The sequence below is a fragment of the Octopus sinensis genome, linkage group LG2 (assembly GCF_006345805.1).
Source record: "Octopus sinensis linkage group LG2, ASM634580v1, whole genome shotgun sequence".
Classification (NCBI taxonomy): Eukaryota; Metazoa; Mollusca; class Cephalopoda; order Octopoda; family Octopodidae; genus Octopus; species Octopus sinensis.
In genome coordinates this window covers 116,256,187-116,275,562 of record NC_042998.1, presented here as the reverse complement: position 1 = coordinate 116,275,562, position 19,376 = coordinate 116,256,187, and the positions used below count along the sequence as shown (strand labels likewise).

General features: G+C 36.3%; 1 protein-coding gene across 3 annotated transcripts in view; it reads left to right on the top strand.

The window, feature by feature from the left end:
* Positions 1 to 19,376, top strand: part of LOC115225708 (glutamate receptor ionotropic, kainate 2-like) — a 1,130,247-nt gene that overhangs the window by 783,017 nt on the left and 327,854 nt on the right. For all 3 annotated transcript variants that reach the window (XM_036499016.1, XM_036499022.1, XM_036499020.1), the window contains one exon: positions 3,150 to 3,203. In XM_036499016.1, the coding sequence (XP_036354909.1) occupies positions 3,150 to 3,203 (54 nt within the window). The remainder of the gene's footprint in view (positions 1 to 3,149; positions 3,204 to 19,376) is intronic.

Here is a 19,376-nt window from a genome sequence, read left to right as displayed (position 1 = left end):
AATAATGTATGTATGAAAAATTCCAAGAAACTTACTCTGAGATTTTCATACAAGAGAAAATAGAAAAGAATGGAAATTGCTCCCTCATAACAAATCTCAGTTCTACGAACTAACAAAACAATTTGGCACTTATAATACTTCTACTTGTACAGCTATCTACAATACTGATTATCAATGTGGCCAAATAATCCCCCTGTCTGTCCATAGACATGACATTTTTGTTTTGTTTTTTTCATTAAGACACCAAATCAAACTTATTGGGAAGTTTATATCCAAGCCAAAGTTGCGTCAAACAGTTTGTTGATTAACCAACTGGAGAGACCTAGAACTTTAATGTTCAATAACGCATAGGGACTCTGTATATGGGCTGAACAATAAAAATACACAGGGCATAAATTCTGGGAACAATAGGGGACATGATAGGATAACCACAAATTAATAAATATAATAAATTTAAGAGTTACACATTGACAACACCCAGAAAGAAGAATGTATAAACTAGCGGGTGCCTGTGAAAATACTACAGAACGAAAAAAACTAAGAATTGTATAAGACAGAAAACATGATTTGCATTTTGTTACACATGAAAGTCATTGTTGCTTGTGCAAAAGATGATAGACGAATATACAATACACTTAATACAATAGTAATTACACGTATCATTCTTTAGTATTTAATTCTATATAACATTAATGATTAGTTTACATTATATAAAATTAAGATACACAAAACGATATAGAGAATATACCCAATGTTTTTATATACATGATTAGTTGCACTTCCATTGCAAATTTAAAAATTAATAACATTCATTTCTATTTCGCAAAGTTATTTCACTTCCAGTCAAAATACTATATTACATGATTTTAAAATGTTCCTTTGCTAAATAATTTATATTCTTCTCTCTTTCTCTCTTTCTATATCTGTCACGCACACACTCTCTCCCTCTCTCTCCCTCTCTTTCTATCTCTCTCACACCCACTCTCTCTCCCACTCTCTCTTTCTATCTATCTCCCACACACATTCTCTCTCACTCGCTCTCTCCTCTCTCTCCCCTCTCTCTCTCCTTCTCTCACCCCCTCTCTCTGTTAATATATCTCTTAAACTTTTTAACATCGTTAGCAATATTCTCATTAACTTGACCTTTATTTCTCTATTCCACTCACCGCGTGACAGCTAACTCACTGCCCCTCCCTGTTTCTTACTCTCCGCCATCTTTGTCACTCTCAATCCGCACTTCTCCCACTCCACCTCACCCTCTCTCTAAAAAACTCAAACGTAACCTGGAAACGAAGGAACAAGCAGAATTGTAATATAGATTTTACCCAATAACATTATTTCCTCTGATTTCTTAGTTTTAAATCGTGCGGTTATGGTAAAATTTAGCTGTATTTCAACATACTCCATTTTTGTATCTGCTAACTCACTGCCGCTCCCTGTTTCTTACTCTCCGCCATCTCTGTCACTCTCAATCCGCACTTCTCTCACTCCACCTCACCCTCTCTCTAAAAAACTCAAACGTAACCTGGAAACGAAGGAACAAGCAGAATTGTAATATAGAATTTACCCAATAACATTATTTCCTCTGATTTCTTAGTTTTAAATCGTGCGGTTATGGTAAAATTTAGCTGTATTTCAACATACTCCATTTTTGTTTTGAACAGTTTACTGTAAAAACAGATAATAATAATAAATGCCCTGGTACAGTATCAAGCAGTGACTCTCATGGCTTCTTATCTTAACTGATTGGAAGTGTCATCATGTACATTGTTATGTCTTAGTATAAAAGATGGGCTACAGGAAATATTCTGCCCAATACCACAGAATTGCTTGTTAGTTGCTTGACCATTACCAGTTGAACATGTCCCTTAGTGGCTGACGATATGTTAATCTTTGATTACGAGCACAAGTAGGGGGAGAGGAATTCTTTGGAGTTTGAATCACTCACATCTGGAAGCATGGGTGTTTTGTTCAATATCCTTAAAGAACCCGAATTCAGGGACCTTTTTGAGCTGGATTGGCTAAATGGGCCCCAACTGCAAGATCATGCACTGTTTCTCTTGACATAAGATCACCGTGTCGCGCACATATGTTTGTGATGCTTTAAGTATTTCGTCCAGCGTGTTAACGATTCTGCCAGCTCGCCGCCTTAATAATAATAATAATAATAATGATAATAATAATAATGATAATAATGATAATGATGATAATAATGATGATGATGATAATAATGATGGTGATGATAATAATGATGATGATGATAATAATAATGATGAGGATGATAATGATGATGATGATGATGATGATGATGATGGTCATGATGATGATGATGATCATGATGATGATGATCATCATGATGATCATGATGATCATGATGATAACGATGACGATGACGACGACGACGACGCTAAACCGATGTTCGGCTTTTAGCCAGCTATATTTCAACAGAATGTTGATTTTTGATTTAAACCAAATGTCATTGTTGCATTTCCTGCTACTTTTTTTAATCGATCTCACTAAGTAGATCAGATAAACTAAGAAACAGAAGTGAAGTGAATTTTAGCTAGCAAATATGATTCTACAAAATCTACTGGCCAACCTACTCAGCAAAATATATAAAACATGTGTACCGGAACGCTGTTAGAGAATTAAAATAATGTCATAGCATTAGTATAAATTTTCATCCAGTTTACCTTATATCTTCCATATTGATATATATATATATATATAATTAAGAATTAAGAATATTACACAGACTAAGATAGTTCCAGTGTGTTTAAATTTTGCTTTTTGTCACTCTTTTGTGTTTTGATCCATTTTAACATCAATATTTATTTTACAGAAATATTCTTTTACTATGTTAGTTATTGTTTAACCTGTAGCAGGCATGTTTAGACAAAGCAGATATGATTAAAGTTATAACTGCTGCAATGATGTTACTTTTCTTTAGAATACCTGGAAGCATTAATGTTGCAGCTCGTTACATATTTAAATGATAGAAATGATTTTATGGATATTCAGTGGATTCTTCGTGCAGGGTGAGTTAACTGTGTAGCACATACCTTGTAAGATTAATCATTATTTTTGTTTTGTACTTTGTATACAATCTCTCTAAAATGATAAATATATTTCTTTCTTTTTTATTACAGGCGTTGGAATTAAACATGACAACAGAATATTTTCATTATTTGTTTACCACTCTTGTAAGTAAATTTACAATATTTACTGTCATTGTGAATTTATAAGAGATAATTCATTCAATGTAATTATTTCAGACATTGTTCACTAAAGATTACAATGTTCTTAGCTAAACTCTCGTAGCTTGTCACTATGATGCGAAAACACTCTATCGATATATATTAAGAAAATATTTCACTATATGTTGTCACATGTGTGTAAGTATGAGTGTGTGTGAGTGTGCGTAATACATAAATATATCTAGGATTTAACATACATAATGGATGTATATTTACAATGCATATTGATAAAATATAAATAATATATATATATGGTATATACAAAATATATAATATACATACTTATGAATATGCCTGTGCTTTTGTGTATGTATGTATATATATATATATTATATATATATATATAATATATATATATATATATATATATATACTTATATACTTAGGTTCAGTCTGGTGCAAGCATTTAGGTATACCTACACATGTATGTATACCTCAATGTTTGCACCAGACTGAACTAAGCTAAAGGTATAAACAAAGGACATAATGGTTATAAGCCGATTAAGTCTACCAGTCAAGATGCAGACCGGTCATCCACCATATTTTCCATATGCCAACCATCACTCAAAAGCCTTTGGAAAACCCGAGACTGTGATAAAATATACTTGGCCAACATATCTCGCATTCTGTTGAATCACAATCCACGTAGTGGCAAAACATTTATGTACACTTCATTTATATGTATGCCAATAATACTATAGTTTAATATGCCTATGACCATACCATGAAATTATCTATATGTAAATGTCATTTGGCATATTGAGAAATATGCGGAATCAGTCGACGTCATTTAGCTATATAATTCAACATCTTATAGTAGATGTGAAGTTGGACAAGAGGTCTTAATTAAATTACGTTCTTAGCGCGTAGAGTGAGCACCTTGTATTGTTTGATAGAGTAGTGATTAAAAATATGGAAACGTACATAAAACAGCGAACAATCTTAAATGCTGATTGATTCAGATATGATGTTGTAGATGGTATAATAGCGTAGCAACAGCTTGTCGATGAAGTAGATTAGATAAAGTAATTACAGACAAAAAGGTTAATGAAAGTTTCAAATATAATTAAAATGATTTTTAACAGATGTACTTTTGTTGTTGTAGTTTCGTTTAATTATATATCGTCTGTAATTTCCTTTGATTATAAGTTGCACTGTTGTTTAAATAAGTGAATGGTTTCTAGATGAACATCTATGCAATTTTAGTATATTCCACAGACTGTATACACAAACAATGTATACTGAAGCTAAATGTACGGAACTATGAAAGTAAAACCGTTAATGGGAGCTCATCAATCTTCACAGTATTGAAATATTCGAAATGCTATGCGAAACAATTTCAAAATGACCACCCCTAAGTTTGAATGCATGAAACTCACATTCTTCATTTTCTGTTTTGACAAGCTGTCATCGAATAAACTAGCAAACAGGTCTGCAATCATGAGCTTAGCAGCATTTGCTTTATCATAACAGTATTAAAAAAATGTAAATGGCTCTCCGTCACTTTCGACAGTGATTATTCCAGTTATTCATATTTTAATGTAAGGCCTTGAGTAATCTATAGACACTTAGACACTTTCTGACGAGCCTGGAATTTAAAATTACAAATGCAGGCCATTCGACATTTTTCCACAGCTTTTGTTCATCTCATTTCACACAGATTGTATTGGAAGATACCACGTTATGGAAAATATATATGCTCCCAAACTCATGAAGCGAAAATTAAAGAATGATTTAATTATAGTAAAATAAACTTAGCAACTGTTATCTGCGTCCATACTGCTGGAGTAACAGTGTTATGTACACACATACACACATACACATATATATGCATATATGTATATATACATATATGCATATCAAAATTTATATATATATGTATGATAGGTGAAGCATATATTAGCTTGATGTCAGATCTTTCGCCAACTTTAATAATGTTAGACCTACCAAGAAATCAAACGCATCGACATGGTATCCTGAGTATAAATCATGTGATATGTAATAAGGTGCTTTATCTTAAAGAATTCTTGCTAAACAGTAACACACGCAAATATGCACTTATACCCTCCGACGCAGAGGCACAAAGACACACGTACTCACACACACAGATACAGATGAAAATTATATTATTTTCCATTCATGTAAATGGACGTCTCTGCCTCTGTTGACAGATAGTTGCTCAAACTTCCATGACTCAGACGTTTTAAGTACATAAAGCATGTGAAAAATCATTTAAATGTTCATCCTGAGGGAGTTTTCAGCAGCATGCGACGTGACAGGAAGGTTCTTAATGATTTTTCGCAAACGTGTTTCCCTTTGGTAAAAGCAGCTCGTGATTGGAAACGGTTAAAAACCACTGACTATTCACATTACAGAGTACCGCTTGCATGAAGGAAAACTTGTTTCCTTATGAGTGACATATGTTACCATGGGAGGCTACACCTTGTTATCTTTCTGTAGAGAGATCGATCCTTTATTTTGACATTCAATTGAAAATATGTCAAGAGAAAAGCTCTTGTGCCTCATATAATAGAAATTACTTCACATCTTCTGTTAAGCGAGATTGTTTGCTGGTTCATTATACACAGTTATTCAGACAGGTGGAATCTTTGGGTGGAAAGATTTTAGAATATAGAGTTCTCTATTATGTCTATTTGGCTTGAAATAATATTATTATTTCAAAACAAAAGGACTTCTAAGTCCCTGCGGAAATCGAAATAAGTGCTTCCCGACAGTCCAGTTGGTTCCTCTTCTGTTGTAATTGATAAGTATATGTACATCCTTGAATTACTGGTGGAGATTACTTTTGTATTAGTAATGTTTAAATAATTACAAATATCCATAGTATAATTCTTCCCACCATAATTGTATATTTCTATGCCAATGCTGACATCTGGAAGAGTGTTATTAGTTTTCTTTCATGAATAAGAGTGCCCTACATCATATTCTCTGACAGATGCAAACTGGTATCTTCTGGAGTTTGTGTGATGCAGTCTAGAGATTAACTTGAAGTTGTTTAGGTCTGCACTTCATCATGTCAGTTTTCGCAATGTAGAAATATGAACTATACTTAGTTGAATAAAATTATTTGGCAATAATATTTATCATGGGTAGAATGCTGCATAGTGTGCGGTTATATATTTAATTAAAATCGATTCCAATGCTTTAAGTGTATTCACCGATTCGACACCGCAAAAGTAGAAGGGTAAGTTAACTCCGGAATTATTTGTATTATAAACGTATTAGGGCATAGATATTTGCCACAAATTAACGAACGAAATTGAAGTCTCTGCTCTCGTATCTCAGCAAATTTCTTTGTCAGGAACAAACAGAAACATTGTCTACAACAGAAACGTTGTCATTGTTCTTGTGGTTTAGCATGTTCTTGTGGTTTAGCATGTTCTTGTGGTTTAGTAAGTGTACTCATTAATCAAACGTGCTCATGAACTAAATATAACTGTGTTTTTCGTGTATGTACGTGTAGAGCATATATATCATTTAGACTGCGGCCATGTTGGGGCACCATCTTTTTAGTGAAACTAAGCGGGACCAGTATTTATTTTTAAGCCTCACACTTAGTCTATCAGTTTGTTTTGCTGAGCTGCTGGGTTACAGGAACGTGAACACACGAACACCGGTTGTGAAGCGGAGGTGGGGGACAAAGAGATACAAAGACACACAAACACGCACGTACAACCCGGAATATGTATATATATATATATATATATATATATATATATATATATATATACAGAGAGAGAGAGAGAGAGAGATAAGAAGAGATTCTTCCAGTTCCCCTTAACCAAATTCACGGACAAGAATATGGCTTGGACCACACTTGTCCAAGGTGCCAAAATGTTGGACTACTGAATTCGGAATCATGAGTTTGCCAAACAATCTGCCCAGAGCCACTTCAGCGCCTATCTATATATTAAAATGATATTAGTGTAACTTTGAATGTATGATATACATAAGCTGGTTGTCCAAAACAGCTGCATGCATTGAATGCTTTCGAAATTCATCAAATATGCAATATATGTGATTTAGTATTGCATGAGTTTATATACAGATTCCGTTAGAACTTAACTGTCGAAACCAATAATGAGACAGGTTGTTCTATTCAGCTATATCCTTCTGTGATAACAATTATATACATACATACACATATATATTTACATATATATATATATGCGTGCGTATGCACACACACACACACACACACACACACATATATATATATATATATATATATACACACACATACATTGCTTGAGATAGGATTTTAAATACTCTTAATCCCTTAATGCTGTAGGAGGAGCACAGACTGTACACACATGCTGACAGGGAAGCCAACGCCCTATGACCGCTTCGAGTATCCCCGGTCAAGATCTAACACATTCTAGTCGTACATTTTGCGTTCCTCCTACAACATTAAGACAAGGTTAACGTGTATTTCTCGCAAAGTAGGTACTCCGGAATCCAAAGTCTAACTTAGTGACAATTGAATTCTTCTTTTATGGTACCACATTGCACTTGGCTTTTTATATTAATATTTAGTATTTCCATGCCCCCTCCCAGTACTACGATCCGCGGATATGGCGGATCGTAGTACTGGGAGGGGGTATGGTTTCGGAGTGATCAATAATACGGGACCCCGTAGCAGGTTGAAGAAATGTAATTGTAGGGACCCATCAGAATGTCCGATTAGCGGAAATTGTCGCCAGGAAAATATAGTTTATAAATGTAGTGTTGAGTCACAAGGAGGCCAGATAAATATATATATTGGAAATACAGTAGACTTTAAGCAGAGGTATCGATCCCACCTGAGCTCTTTCAACAATCCTAAATATAGGACCTCTACAACATTGGCATTACATGTTAATGACCTTAAGGAAAGGAATGTTGAATTTAAAATATAATAGGCAATCCTTGCGCATGCCTTCCCTTATAGAATTGGGTCCACTAGATGCGGTTTATGCATAAGGGAGGCATATACTATATTGAAAAATTACAACAACGCAGTGTTAAATAAGTTCACTGATGCAATACCGGTGTGTATGCATAAGATCCACTCGATGTTCCATAAGATATTTAGAAATAGAAATAGCAATAAAAGTTAGAGCTAAGCAATAACAATTGAATTAAGTTTACTAAGTATAGTGAGTGGTAAACGAGATAAAACTAAAGTAATGTAATTATTAAAAAAACAGCTGTTAGTCGAGTACTCGAACCTGAATATGTGGTTTTGCATGTATGGGAGAATTTATAAAATTGAAATAAAATAAAATAAAATAGAATAAGTGCTGAAGTGAAATGGTCCAGATGACGCTGTGTGCATACAATTTACTATGGCGGCTGGATCGAATTGTATGCGTATAAAGTTCCATTCAGGATCGACGAAAATATTTCTGGGAGTACGTAAATGCCGTGTTCTGAGAATGACCGATATGTGATTGTGTATTTGTGTATTTGGTCATGTTTTATATGTGTTGTATAGGACATCCTGATGACGGGAGTGTCAATTTTAAGTACTATTTTAAGTAGTGATATGTCTAATATTATTTGGCACATCCCCGAAACAGCCCGTAGATGGACTTCTGTATATCTTGTATTTTTGTAAGCTTGTATATGTATTATATTCTATGTACTATTCGCCGGAATTTTATTCGTCTTTTGATATGCCATATTTTAATTTTATTATCATTATATTTATTTATCTTATTCGAACAGTTTTACGCGTGTTATATCTAAAATTTATATTTATATTTATATTTTTATTTGTATATGATACTTATATATTACTGAATTAATTTTTTTTTTAAATGTCAGAATGTTTAGATATAAATTAGTATATAAGAGTTGTATGTGTTTGGTCTGTCTTTGAATTTTGTGATGTCCCTGTGGTTGTTGCTCGCATAGTCTCCTCTTGGATAAAAAAGTGTATACAGCTCATTGGAGCATTTCAATTACCAGTCCGTTGTATATCTTGAGCGTTGTTGTCACTCAAGATATAACTTTATATTTTGTAATATATATATATATATATATATATATATATATATATATATATATTACATCTGTTTGTTATGTACACCACATGACTTCGTATGTATATAAACACATACATGCGTGGTTATGCATGTGAGTAGTGTGCATATTAACGCCTACCACCTTTAATGTATATACTTATATCACTAAAATTTTAACTTTTAACTTTTTAAAATATTTTAACTTTTTAAAATATTTTACGTTAGCTGTATATATTTGAAGAGGATATAGTTTGATAGAGAAAGATATTATATCAACAAAACCAACTATTAATTCTCCTGATTCATAACACAGCATGCTATTATGCACTACGGCATAATTATCTTATCCAGTTATTTTATATTTTTGATATTTCTCTTTGTATGAATATTTAACAAATCCTTAATATATGCGGTTGATTATTTTATTCAGATATTTTAAAATCTAAAAAGACAAACACCTCTAGCTATAAAACGCATGCCATTTTATTTTATCTGTGTGTGTGTAAGACCTACTTTTGTCTTTAGCCGCAAGTAACCCATGATCAGCAGGCATCGCATTGATCAAAGACAGTTTAACCATGATAGTCATTTTTTCGTTTTTCCTTTCTTATTTTCTATATTTTACGTTTCCTTTTTTCCTTTTTTTTTTGTTTGGAGTATAGTTTCGGTAGGATTACATTATTCACTTTCATCTTCGCTTTAAATTTGGCAAAATTTATGTTTATTAATAATACATTTTTCAGAAAATTATTGAAGTAATACTTCGTATTATGATAATGATTCATGAGGATTACACATGAACAAGTTAATATGTCACTGGATTAGAACACAAAATTTACTATTTCCAATAAACATGAATGTTACTGAATTCAAAACCTATGATACTTGATGAGAAAACTTGAAGTTCTCAAAGCGACGAATGTTTTTCACTCTCAAGATGATACTAAAACTGACAAGCAACAGATATATACCCTAAACAAATTCATGCACAACGAAATACTCCTGTTCTCGTTTTACAGCAACGGGAGTAGGATTTTTATACCTGGACCCTCCTTGTTAAAAAAAGGAATAGAAAAGTTACGCGAATGTTGTAACACACTAAGATTAGCAAAAGTTTTGGACGCCACATCTACAATTGACATGTATTTTGCACTCCATTTGCTCTGCATTAAAGAAAGTCAAATATGCATCTTTCAGACATTGACTGCTTGAGCCTCTGTTAATGCCATAAATGCATCTAGATGGGTCACTTTTTTACAATTATCAAATGAAACTAATTTGATGTTTGGAAGTTAGCGTATTTTGTCAACAAGCTAACAAGTTTTCAGTCAAAATTATCTATATCACTCAATAGCTTAAAATTGGCACCTTCAATATCGACATTGTATACCATATCAAAATACGACTAACCGATCACGCAGTTGTCGAAACATGGTGGCTGATATACTTATTTTAGAAGGAATATTACTATTAAAGATAGTGTTACATGGAAGAAACCTTGCTGTCCTCAATTATTAGGTTCATAGACTACAAAATCCATTTATTGGATTCAGTGAAATATTTAAGTCCCTTTACTTAAAACCTGACACCTGAAATGTTATGAACAGTCATCGCTTGATATGCAGCAATCATCGCTGTCAATTGTTCGTATTTGTTACAGTCACGGAAATTAAAGAAATATTTTCGTAAAACATAGACTACATCTTACTTTTTAATATTACATCGGAGAAAACTGTTGTTTGAGAACCTATCGTCTCCACTCAAATCTTCATCACCGTCTTATTTGACATAATTTTTCCTTTCTTATTATATTATACTATATGTGTGTGTATGCGCGCGTATGTACAAATGTCTATACAAATGCAGGTATATATGTGTGTGCGCATATATATGTATATATGTGCGCATATATATATATATATATATATATATACACACACTCACATGTATCCATACCTCGATATATGCAGATATATGAGGGGGAGAGAGAGGGAAGAGGGGAGTGTGAGTATATGTAAATTTCTATGTATGTAACTACTTAATGATTACCTCAACAAAATATCAACCGTTATAGACATATTTTAGCTAGACATTACTTTTTATTTACATCTTACGTTATATATTTCCTGAACGCGTGCTGCTATCTCCAGTTTTTCTAGTCACAACGCATCTTCTCTGCACCAGGTTATTCTTCTTGATATGTTTATTTTTATATACACAAACTTGTAAATCTGGATCATTAACATCTTATTTAAAATATTCAAGATTTGTTTCAGGTTTCAGTCATGCTGATATGTCGTTGAATCTGAGACTGGGAAAGCTTTTGAATTTTACTGAACAACCAAAATCATATTTTCTTTTGACATCTCGCTGAGATTAAAATGCGTATATTATAGAAACCGACAACAAATTTTGTCATAACTATCGCACATGTCATTAAGTTGGCACAAAATTTTAAATCACCTCGCAACAAAGTTGGCCCATGTTCGGTTCCCGTTCTGGCCAACTTAATATATGACTTGTCCTTAACAAAGTATAATACAATTTGCAATCCTTTGTCGTATTCCTTTTTAAATTGGTTTGAATCGATGTCGAATACGGCCACCTTCCAAATACAACAAATAATAAATAATGTACACGTGATGCAGATCCACAATTATTATTCAACCGTACGATGGGGTTAGCCAAAATGTCTGTTCAGGTTTTTAAGCGAAAATAAGGCACAAGCTTTAAACACAAGATTACCATATCTGCAAAGACGTGCGCGGTCTGGCATTTTCATGATGATAACATGGTATTTACGATTAGCAAGTACAGGAGAGTAGTGGTGGGTCGATGCGTTTAATTTGTGCGGCGATTACAGTAGGCATCCTAATTGATGGTCAGGACCGTGGAAAGAAACTTGTAAAAGACAACACACTTCCAACCCCACATAATTGAAAGCGTAATCTTGTCCAGGAGAAGCCTTGTTTCGGAGTTTGCTTGTTCTGGTTCACCACCATTTCGTTATAATAGATTGCATGTCACATTGTTTTAGATGATCTATTTTTCATCCCCTGTCACTAATCACTTTAATAAAGGAACATTTCGTTCGCGTTTCTGTAACTAGTCGCAGATTAATATCCACTGGGCGAGGTTAACCTCATTCAATCAATGCGGGCTGACGTGAACAGGTTGGCGCAGATATAGATTTCAGTAGTTGATTTCTATATTTCAAGAAAATCTATGATCATTCTTGAATCGAAATATTTCCCGATTAAAATTTCGAAAACCACTTCTGGAACACACGTTCCGTAACAATAACCTTTCTGAGCACACCACATATTTTCTTGCAGGTTTTCACTAATTCCTTGCCTTTTTAAGCTAAAAAAGCATGAGATACCAATTATGATCGTTTTGGTTCCACATTTTAAAGGTGATCCCAAGCAAATAAAGTACACGCTCTCTCGTCACCAGTCAAGTATCTAACGAGTTTGCATCCGCAAACAAAGACTGCTGTTAACTACTTATTAGAGAGCTTGAAGTTAAGTGTTGTTAAAAATCAAACAGACATTTTGGCCAAGCCAATGACTGTAAAGCAAAATGTTCTGTTTAATTTCTATATAGTGTCCTTGTACGAGCCTTTCATCTCTCTATACTTTTTACTTATATTTCTTATGTTTTTTACTTATATCTCTTATATATATTTATATATATTTTTTATATATTTATAGAGATATTTTTTATAGTTTTATTGCTTATATATTTTTACACATAATTTTTCTCTATTCTACCTTGCACCCTACATTTTTCCAGTGCGTATATAGATGTGTATATGGATTTTTTGTGCTTCCTGATGATTTCTTTTGAATGAAACAGTTCTAGTCCTGTAGAAGCTCCTTCTATAATATATATATATATATATATATATATATATATATATATATATATGTATGTGCGTGTGTGTGTATACATACACACACACACACACACACACACACATATATATATATACATGCATATATTGATTAAGAGATGGCAAGACAAAAGAATGAAAGAGACTTCGATATTATGTAAAGAGACGAATTTATCTGTAAATAGAATAAGGTCACACTTTAAGTTCTGTCAGATTTTCCCTTTTTTAAAATTGAATGAAATCTAATAGTATTTTAGTTTGTCTAATGGAATTAAAAATTATTTTTATGCATTTGTGTATATTTAAACGTATTGAATATTATTTTACAGAATAATAGAATTAAATCTTCTTTGATTGAAACCGCTTCTAACATGGAATTATCGAAAGAGAATTTGAGGCACATAATGCTTTATGAGTATAAAAAATGGAAACTCTGCAGCCGAAGAAACTCAAAACATACACTCAGATTTTGGAAAAGAATGCTTGAATGAAAGAACTTGCAGAAGATGGTTTGCAAAGTGATTTCAGAAGTGATTTCAGTCTTGAAGATGGAGATCGAACAGGACGTCCAGTAGAGTTTGATAATAAGCTCCTTGAGGCATTACTTGAAAAAAAATCCTTCATCATCAGTTGAAGAATTGGCAATAAAGCTTAGTTCACACCATACTACTGTCCATCGTCATCTTCAACAACTTGGAAAGGTTGCTAAACTTGGAAAATTGGTTCCTCATGAAGTGTCCGAAAGCAACCGCATATCTCGAGTTGACGTATGCCCTCCTCTCCATTCTCACGAACTCATTTCACCCTTTTTGGATATACTTGTGACTGGTGACGAAAAATGGATCTTCTATCGAAATGTTAAACGTCGTAAACTGTGGCTTGGTAAAAAGGAAAAATCTCAACCACAACTAAGAAGGGAACTTCATGGGAAAAGGGTTCTTCTCTCTATCTGGTGGGATTGCAAAGGAGTAATTCACATTCAATTGTTACTAATTAATGCAACAATCAATACTCAAGTCTAGTGTCAGCAAATAGAGCGATTGAACCAAGCTTTGAAGAAAAAACCTCGCATTAGTGAATCGAAAAGGAGTGATGTTTCATCAGGAAAATGCGCGACCCCACACAGCAAAGGACACATCACAGAAGATTGAAGAGCTTGGTTGGGAAATAAATTCTGCATCCACCTTATTATCCCAAACTTGCTCCATCAGATTACCATTTGTTTCGTAGTTTACAGAATCATTTGGGGGACATAAGTTTCACAGGCCAGGAGGAGGTCGAAACTGAAATTTCAGAGTTCTTCGCTTTGAAAGCAAAAGAGTTTGATATTGATGGGATTAAAGCGCTTCTAAATACATGGAAGGGTGTCATAGATAATCTAGGAAAGTACATCGACGATTAAATTTCACTTAAACATAACATTTGATCACTTGTTTTCTTTACACAAAATTCGGACTGTACAAATGGAATGACCTGATATATTAAAGAATACAATTCATTAAACCATACTGCATGTAGACAGCTAAGATACACTGGCTTGTGTGCTACCATCACAAAAGCAATGTCAATAGCAGCTTTTCTTTGATCACTTGATTTCTTTATTCAAAATTCAGACAGAACTTATAGGATGACATGATATATACATATCAAAATGAGAGGTTTTAGTATCCAGGCGATCCAAAAGGCAGTTAAAGTTACGTTAGTGCTATAGAAGGACCGCTGTTAGGCTCCCCGATGAATAATAGTATGAGTGAGATGCGAGACCAGAGTGAGCGTGTGTATTTTGAATAAAATGAGATACCAGGTCCAAGGCAGTGTGATATTTCTAGGACATTTATAAAGAGAAAGTTAATCTTACATCTGCTTCGGTGATATACAAGGTATCCCAATATCAGATAGATAAGAGAGCGTTACAATAGAGGGAAATAGCACAGTTCATTATATAAGAAGTTATTTTGGAAAGGGAGAGATACTGGAAGTGTAAAGGAAAATATGAGAATAAAAATATATGTTGGATGTTAAAGTTTAACACACACACACGCGCATATATATGTGTGTGTGTGCATATACACTCATACATACATATATAACGGGAAGCTTTATGAAAATAAACAAAAGACGAAGGCAGGTGGAAAACAAACGAACAATTGTATTAGTATGGCGCTCAGGAAATATAAATAATAAAACAAGTCTTTAACGTTTCGAGCCTACGCTCTTCAACAGAAAGATACACAGAGAGAGAAAAACACAGAAAGAAGGAGAGAAAAAAAAATGCGTGCAGTAGCTAACGAATCAACATGGCGATCTGATTTCGGCCAGAGGTCAAAGATCAAACATGAGACGCGAGAGCGAAATAAGGGGAGATAATAGGGTTGAGAGGACCAGCTAAAAGTGCGTGGGAGGGGTCTGGATGTGTATGTATAGGGTTGGTGTATGTATTAGTATGTATAAGGGTGTGTGTGGTGTGTGTGTGTATGAGAGAGTATTAGTGCGTGGGATGGTCTGGACGTGCGTATGTATGGGGTTGGTGTATGTATTAGTATGTATTAGTATGTATTAGTACGTATTGGTATGTATAGGTGTGTGTGTGTGGTGTGTGAGAGAGTATAAGTGCGTATGCGGGGTCTGGACGTGTGTATGTATAGGGTTGGTGTAAGTATTAGTATGTACTAGTATGTATTAGTACGTATTAGTGTATTAGTGTGTGTGTATTAGTATGGCACATCATATGTGATGTGATGTGTAAAGTCATGTGGTGTAGTGAGGAGAAGAGGGGGAGGGGGGGAGAAGAGGGGGGAGATGGGGAGGGGAAGAAGATGGGAGGGGGAGGTGAAGAGGAGAGGATGGGGAGAAGGAAGGGGAGGAGAGGGATGAAGGAGGAAAGAGGGAGAGGGGGAGGAAGGAGAGAGAGGGAGGAGGGAGTGAGGGAGCAGAGGGAAGAGGAGAGGGAGGGAGAAAGAGGGAAGAAGGGAAGGGGAGTAGGGGTGAAAGGATGAAGGACTGAAGAAGTGGGGGTCGGGGGGAGAAAGGATAGGTGAGGAGGGGGAGAGGGGGGTTAGATGAGGAGGGGGGGAGAGTTGAGACCAAATGGCGTATAAGAGCGAAGAGAGAAGATTAATTCCTGTTCACGGCGCAAACGGGAATCCGGATGGCCTCTGTGTAAGGACAAACCGAACACAGATAGGTGTTGCAAGGAGTGACCGGTGGAGCGGAAATGGCGTGAGACCGGTGTGTCGTTCGCAAGGTGGATGTCACGAAGGTGTTCCGCGAACCGGTCAGCCAAGCGGCGTCCCGTTTGTCCGATGTACAAGGAATTGCAGAGAGAGCAAGAGATGCAATAGATAATATTGCTGGAGGTGCAGGTGAAGGAGTGGATGATGGGATAGGGTCGATGGTGGGTGCTAGTGAGGCGGGTGGTGTTGGAGAGGTAAGGGCAAGTGCGGCAACGTGGGCGGGAGCAGGGGAACGAGCCGGTCGGGAGGTAGGGTCAGGGAAGGAGCTATGGACCAAAAGGTCTCGAAGGTTGTGGGCTCGTTTGAAAGAGGGGAGGGTCGGTTAGGGAAGAGGTGTGAAGTGGACGGGTCGGACTGGAGATGACGGAAAGCTCGAAGAATGGTGCGTTGGAGACGTAGGGTCGTGGGGTGGTAAGTGAGGGGAAAAGGGAGGCGGGAGACTACAGGGCGGGTTCGGGGAGAGAGAGCAGATACACGGTCCACGGACCGTGCTCTGGCAAGGGCGGTGTGGATAGTGGTGAGGGGGTATCCACGTAGGGTGAAGTGGTGAGCCATGACGTTGAGATGAGTCTCAAGTCATGGTCGTCACTACAGAGCCTACGTAGACGGAGGAATTGGGAATAGGGGATGGAAAGCTTGGTGTGTTCTGGGTGGGAGGAAGAGAAGTTGAGGTATGAGTGTGAGTCTGTGTGTTTGTAGTGAATGGAGGTGGTAAGAGTGGAGTCAAGAATGCTAACCGAATGTCGAGGAAGGAGACAGAGGTGTTGGAGATAGTGGAAGTGAAGTGGAGGGCTGGATGGAAAGATTGGACGAAAGAGAGGAAGGAATCTAGATGTTCGCGGGAGAGTGAGGTGGCACCGATAATGTCGTCAATATAACGACCATATAGTTCAGGAGTGGGACCAGTGAAAGTAGAGAATATTTGGGCCTCAACATAGCCAACGAACAGGTTCGCATAGTTGGGGCCCATTCGCGTCCATGGCCACTCCCGAGACCTGATGGTAGAACTCGCCCGCGAACGAGAAGCAGTTCAGAGTAAGGACAAGTTCGGCCAGACGAATGAGTGTGGAGGTGTCAGGTACAGGGTTAGAGCGGAGGTCAAGAAAGTGTCGAAGGGCCTGCAGTCCTTCGTGGTGAGGGATAACAGTATAGAGGCTTTGGATGTCCATAGTAAAAAGGATTTTGGAGGAGCCGGGAGGAAAGGAGAAAGAGTTGAAAAGCCGGAGAGCATGGTTGGTATCGTGGATGTGGGAGGGAAGAGATGCCACTAGGGGGGCAAGGACACGGTCGAGGTATTTAGAGATGAGCTCCGTGGGGCAGTTACAGGCGGAGGACGATGGGGCGGCCAGGGTTGTTGGGTTTGTGGATTTTGGGGAGGAAGTAAATGGTGGGGGTACGTGGGGTTCGCACAATTAGGTTGGATGCGGTGCGGGGGAGGACGGGAGGACGAGATGAGGTCTTGGACAGTAGAGGATACGTCTGTTGGTAGCTACGTGTGGGGTTAGAGGGCAGAGGGGAATAGAAGGAGGTGTCATTGAGTTGGCGGAAAGCCTCGGCCCTATAGAGGTCCGCGCGCCACACCACTACAGCTCCACCCTTGTCAGCCGGTTTGATGATAATGTCAGCGCGCCGTGGAGGGAACGAAGAGCCAAGAGCTCAGCCGGGGAGATGTTGAGGCGCGTTGGCGCCTGGAGAAGTTGAACCGCTCCAATGCACGCTGACAAGCGCCCGCGAAAAGATCCACTGCTAGGATCTGGCCAGGGGCAGGCGTCCACGGGGATGGTCGGCGGCCCAGGCCAGTGAAGCAGTCATCCTCTTCGTTGGGTGTGGGTGGCGAGTCGTGGTAATGCGCACCCAACGGACACGGCGCACAAAGCTGTGGACATCAACTCGCGTCTGGAATTCCTTACAGGATGGAGGTGAGGGGGGGATGAAACGCAGACCCCTACCAAATATATAATATATAATATATATATATATATATATATATATATATAATATATATATACATTATACCAATATCGATACTGTATATTACGCACACACACACACACACACATATATATATATATTAAGTACATATAGATTTCATGAATATGTGCATGTGACTTTGCGCTAATGTTATTTGCGTGTGTCTGTACTGGAAATGTGTTATGTATAATTTATATATATATATATATAAACACACACATTACATTCTAGCACACATACAAACACACAGGCACTCACACACAGAAACAAATTGATGGTGGGTATTGAATGCATTGTATTATCATGTGACTTTCTTCCATAGCTGTTCCAACTACAAAATTTCAATAACAATTAGAAGAGTTCGAAGCAACTTGTCAACTATACAGCTTTGTCTTCGGTTCTTCATATCATAAGTGCACCATCCTATGCATATGCAATTAGAAAAGCATATAATTTATTTTGTATGATGAGATACCACGCAGCGAATACCTCCGTATTGTAAATTCTGTCTTAACCCGCCATGTTTGAATTATTGTCGAAATTTGAATAAGCACGTAGAGACAGAAAATATAACTGCATATTAACGTTATGCACTGCAAACCTTATTAGAAAGCTGTTCAAACAGCTATATTTCACTCACTATACTTCCCTTTCCGCATCATTTCTTCCTCTCTTTTTCTCGCACTCACTGTCTTTTCCTCTTTTTTTCTGTATATCTATCTCATCTATCTATTTTTATCTATCCTTCTCTCAATATATGTATACATATAAAGACAAATACCTAGATAAACAGAAATATGAATGTGTATATAAGTAGATAGATACATATATATATATTTGTGTGTGTATATATGTGTGTGTATATAAATATGTGTATATATGTAGATGTATATGCATGTATGTGTATATAAATACATATATAGATATATATGTTTATATGTATGTATATATGTATATATATATATATATATAATTATATATATATATATAT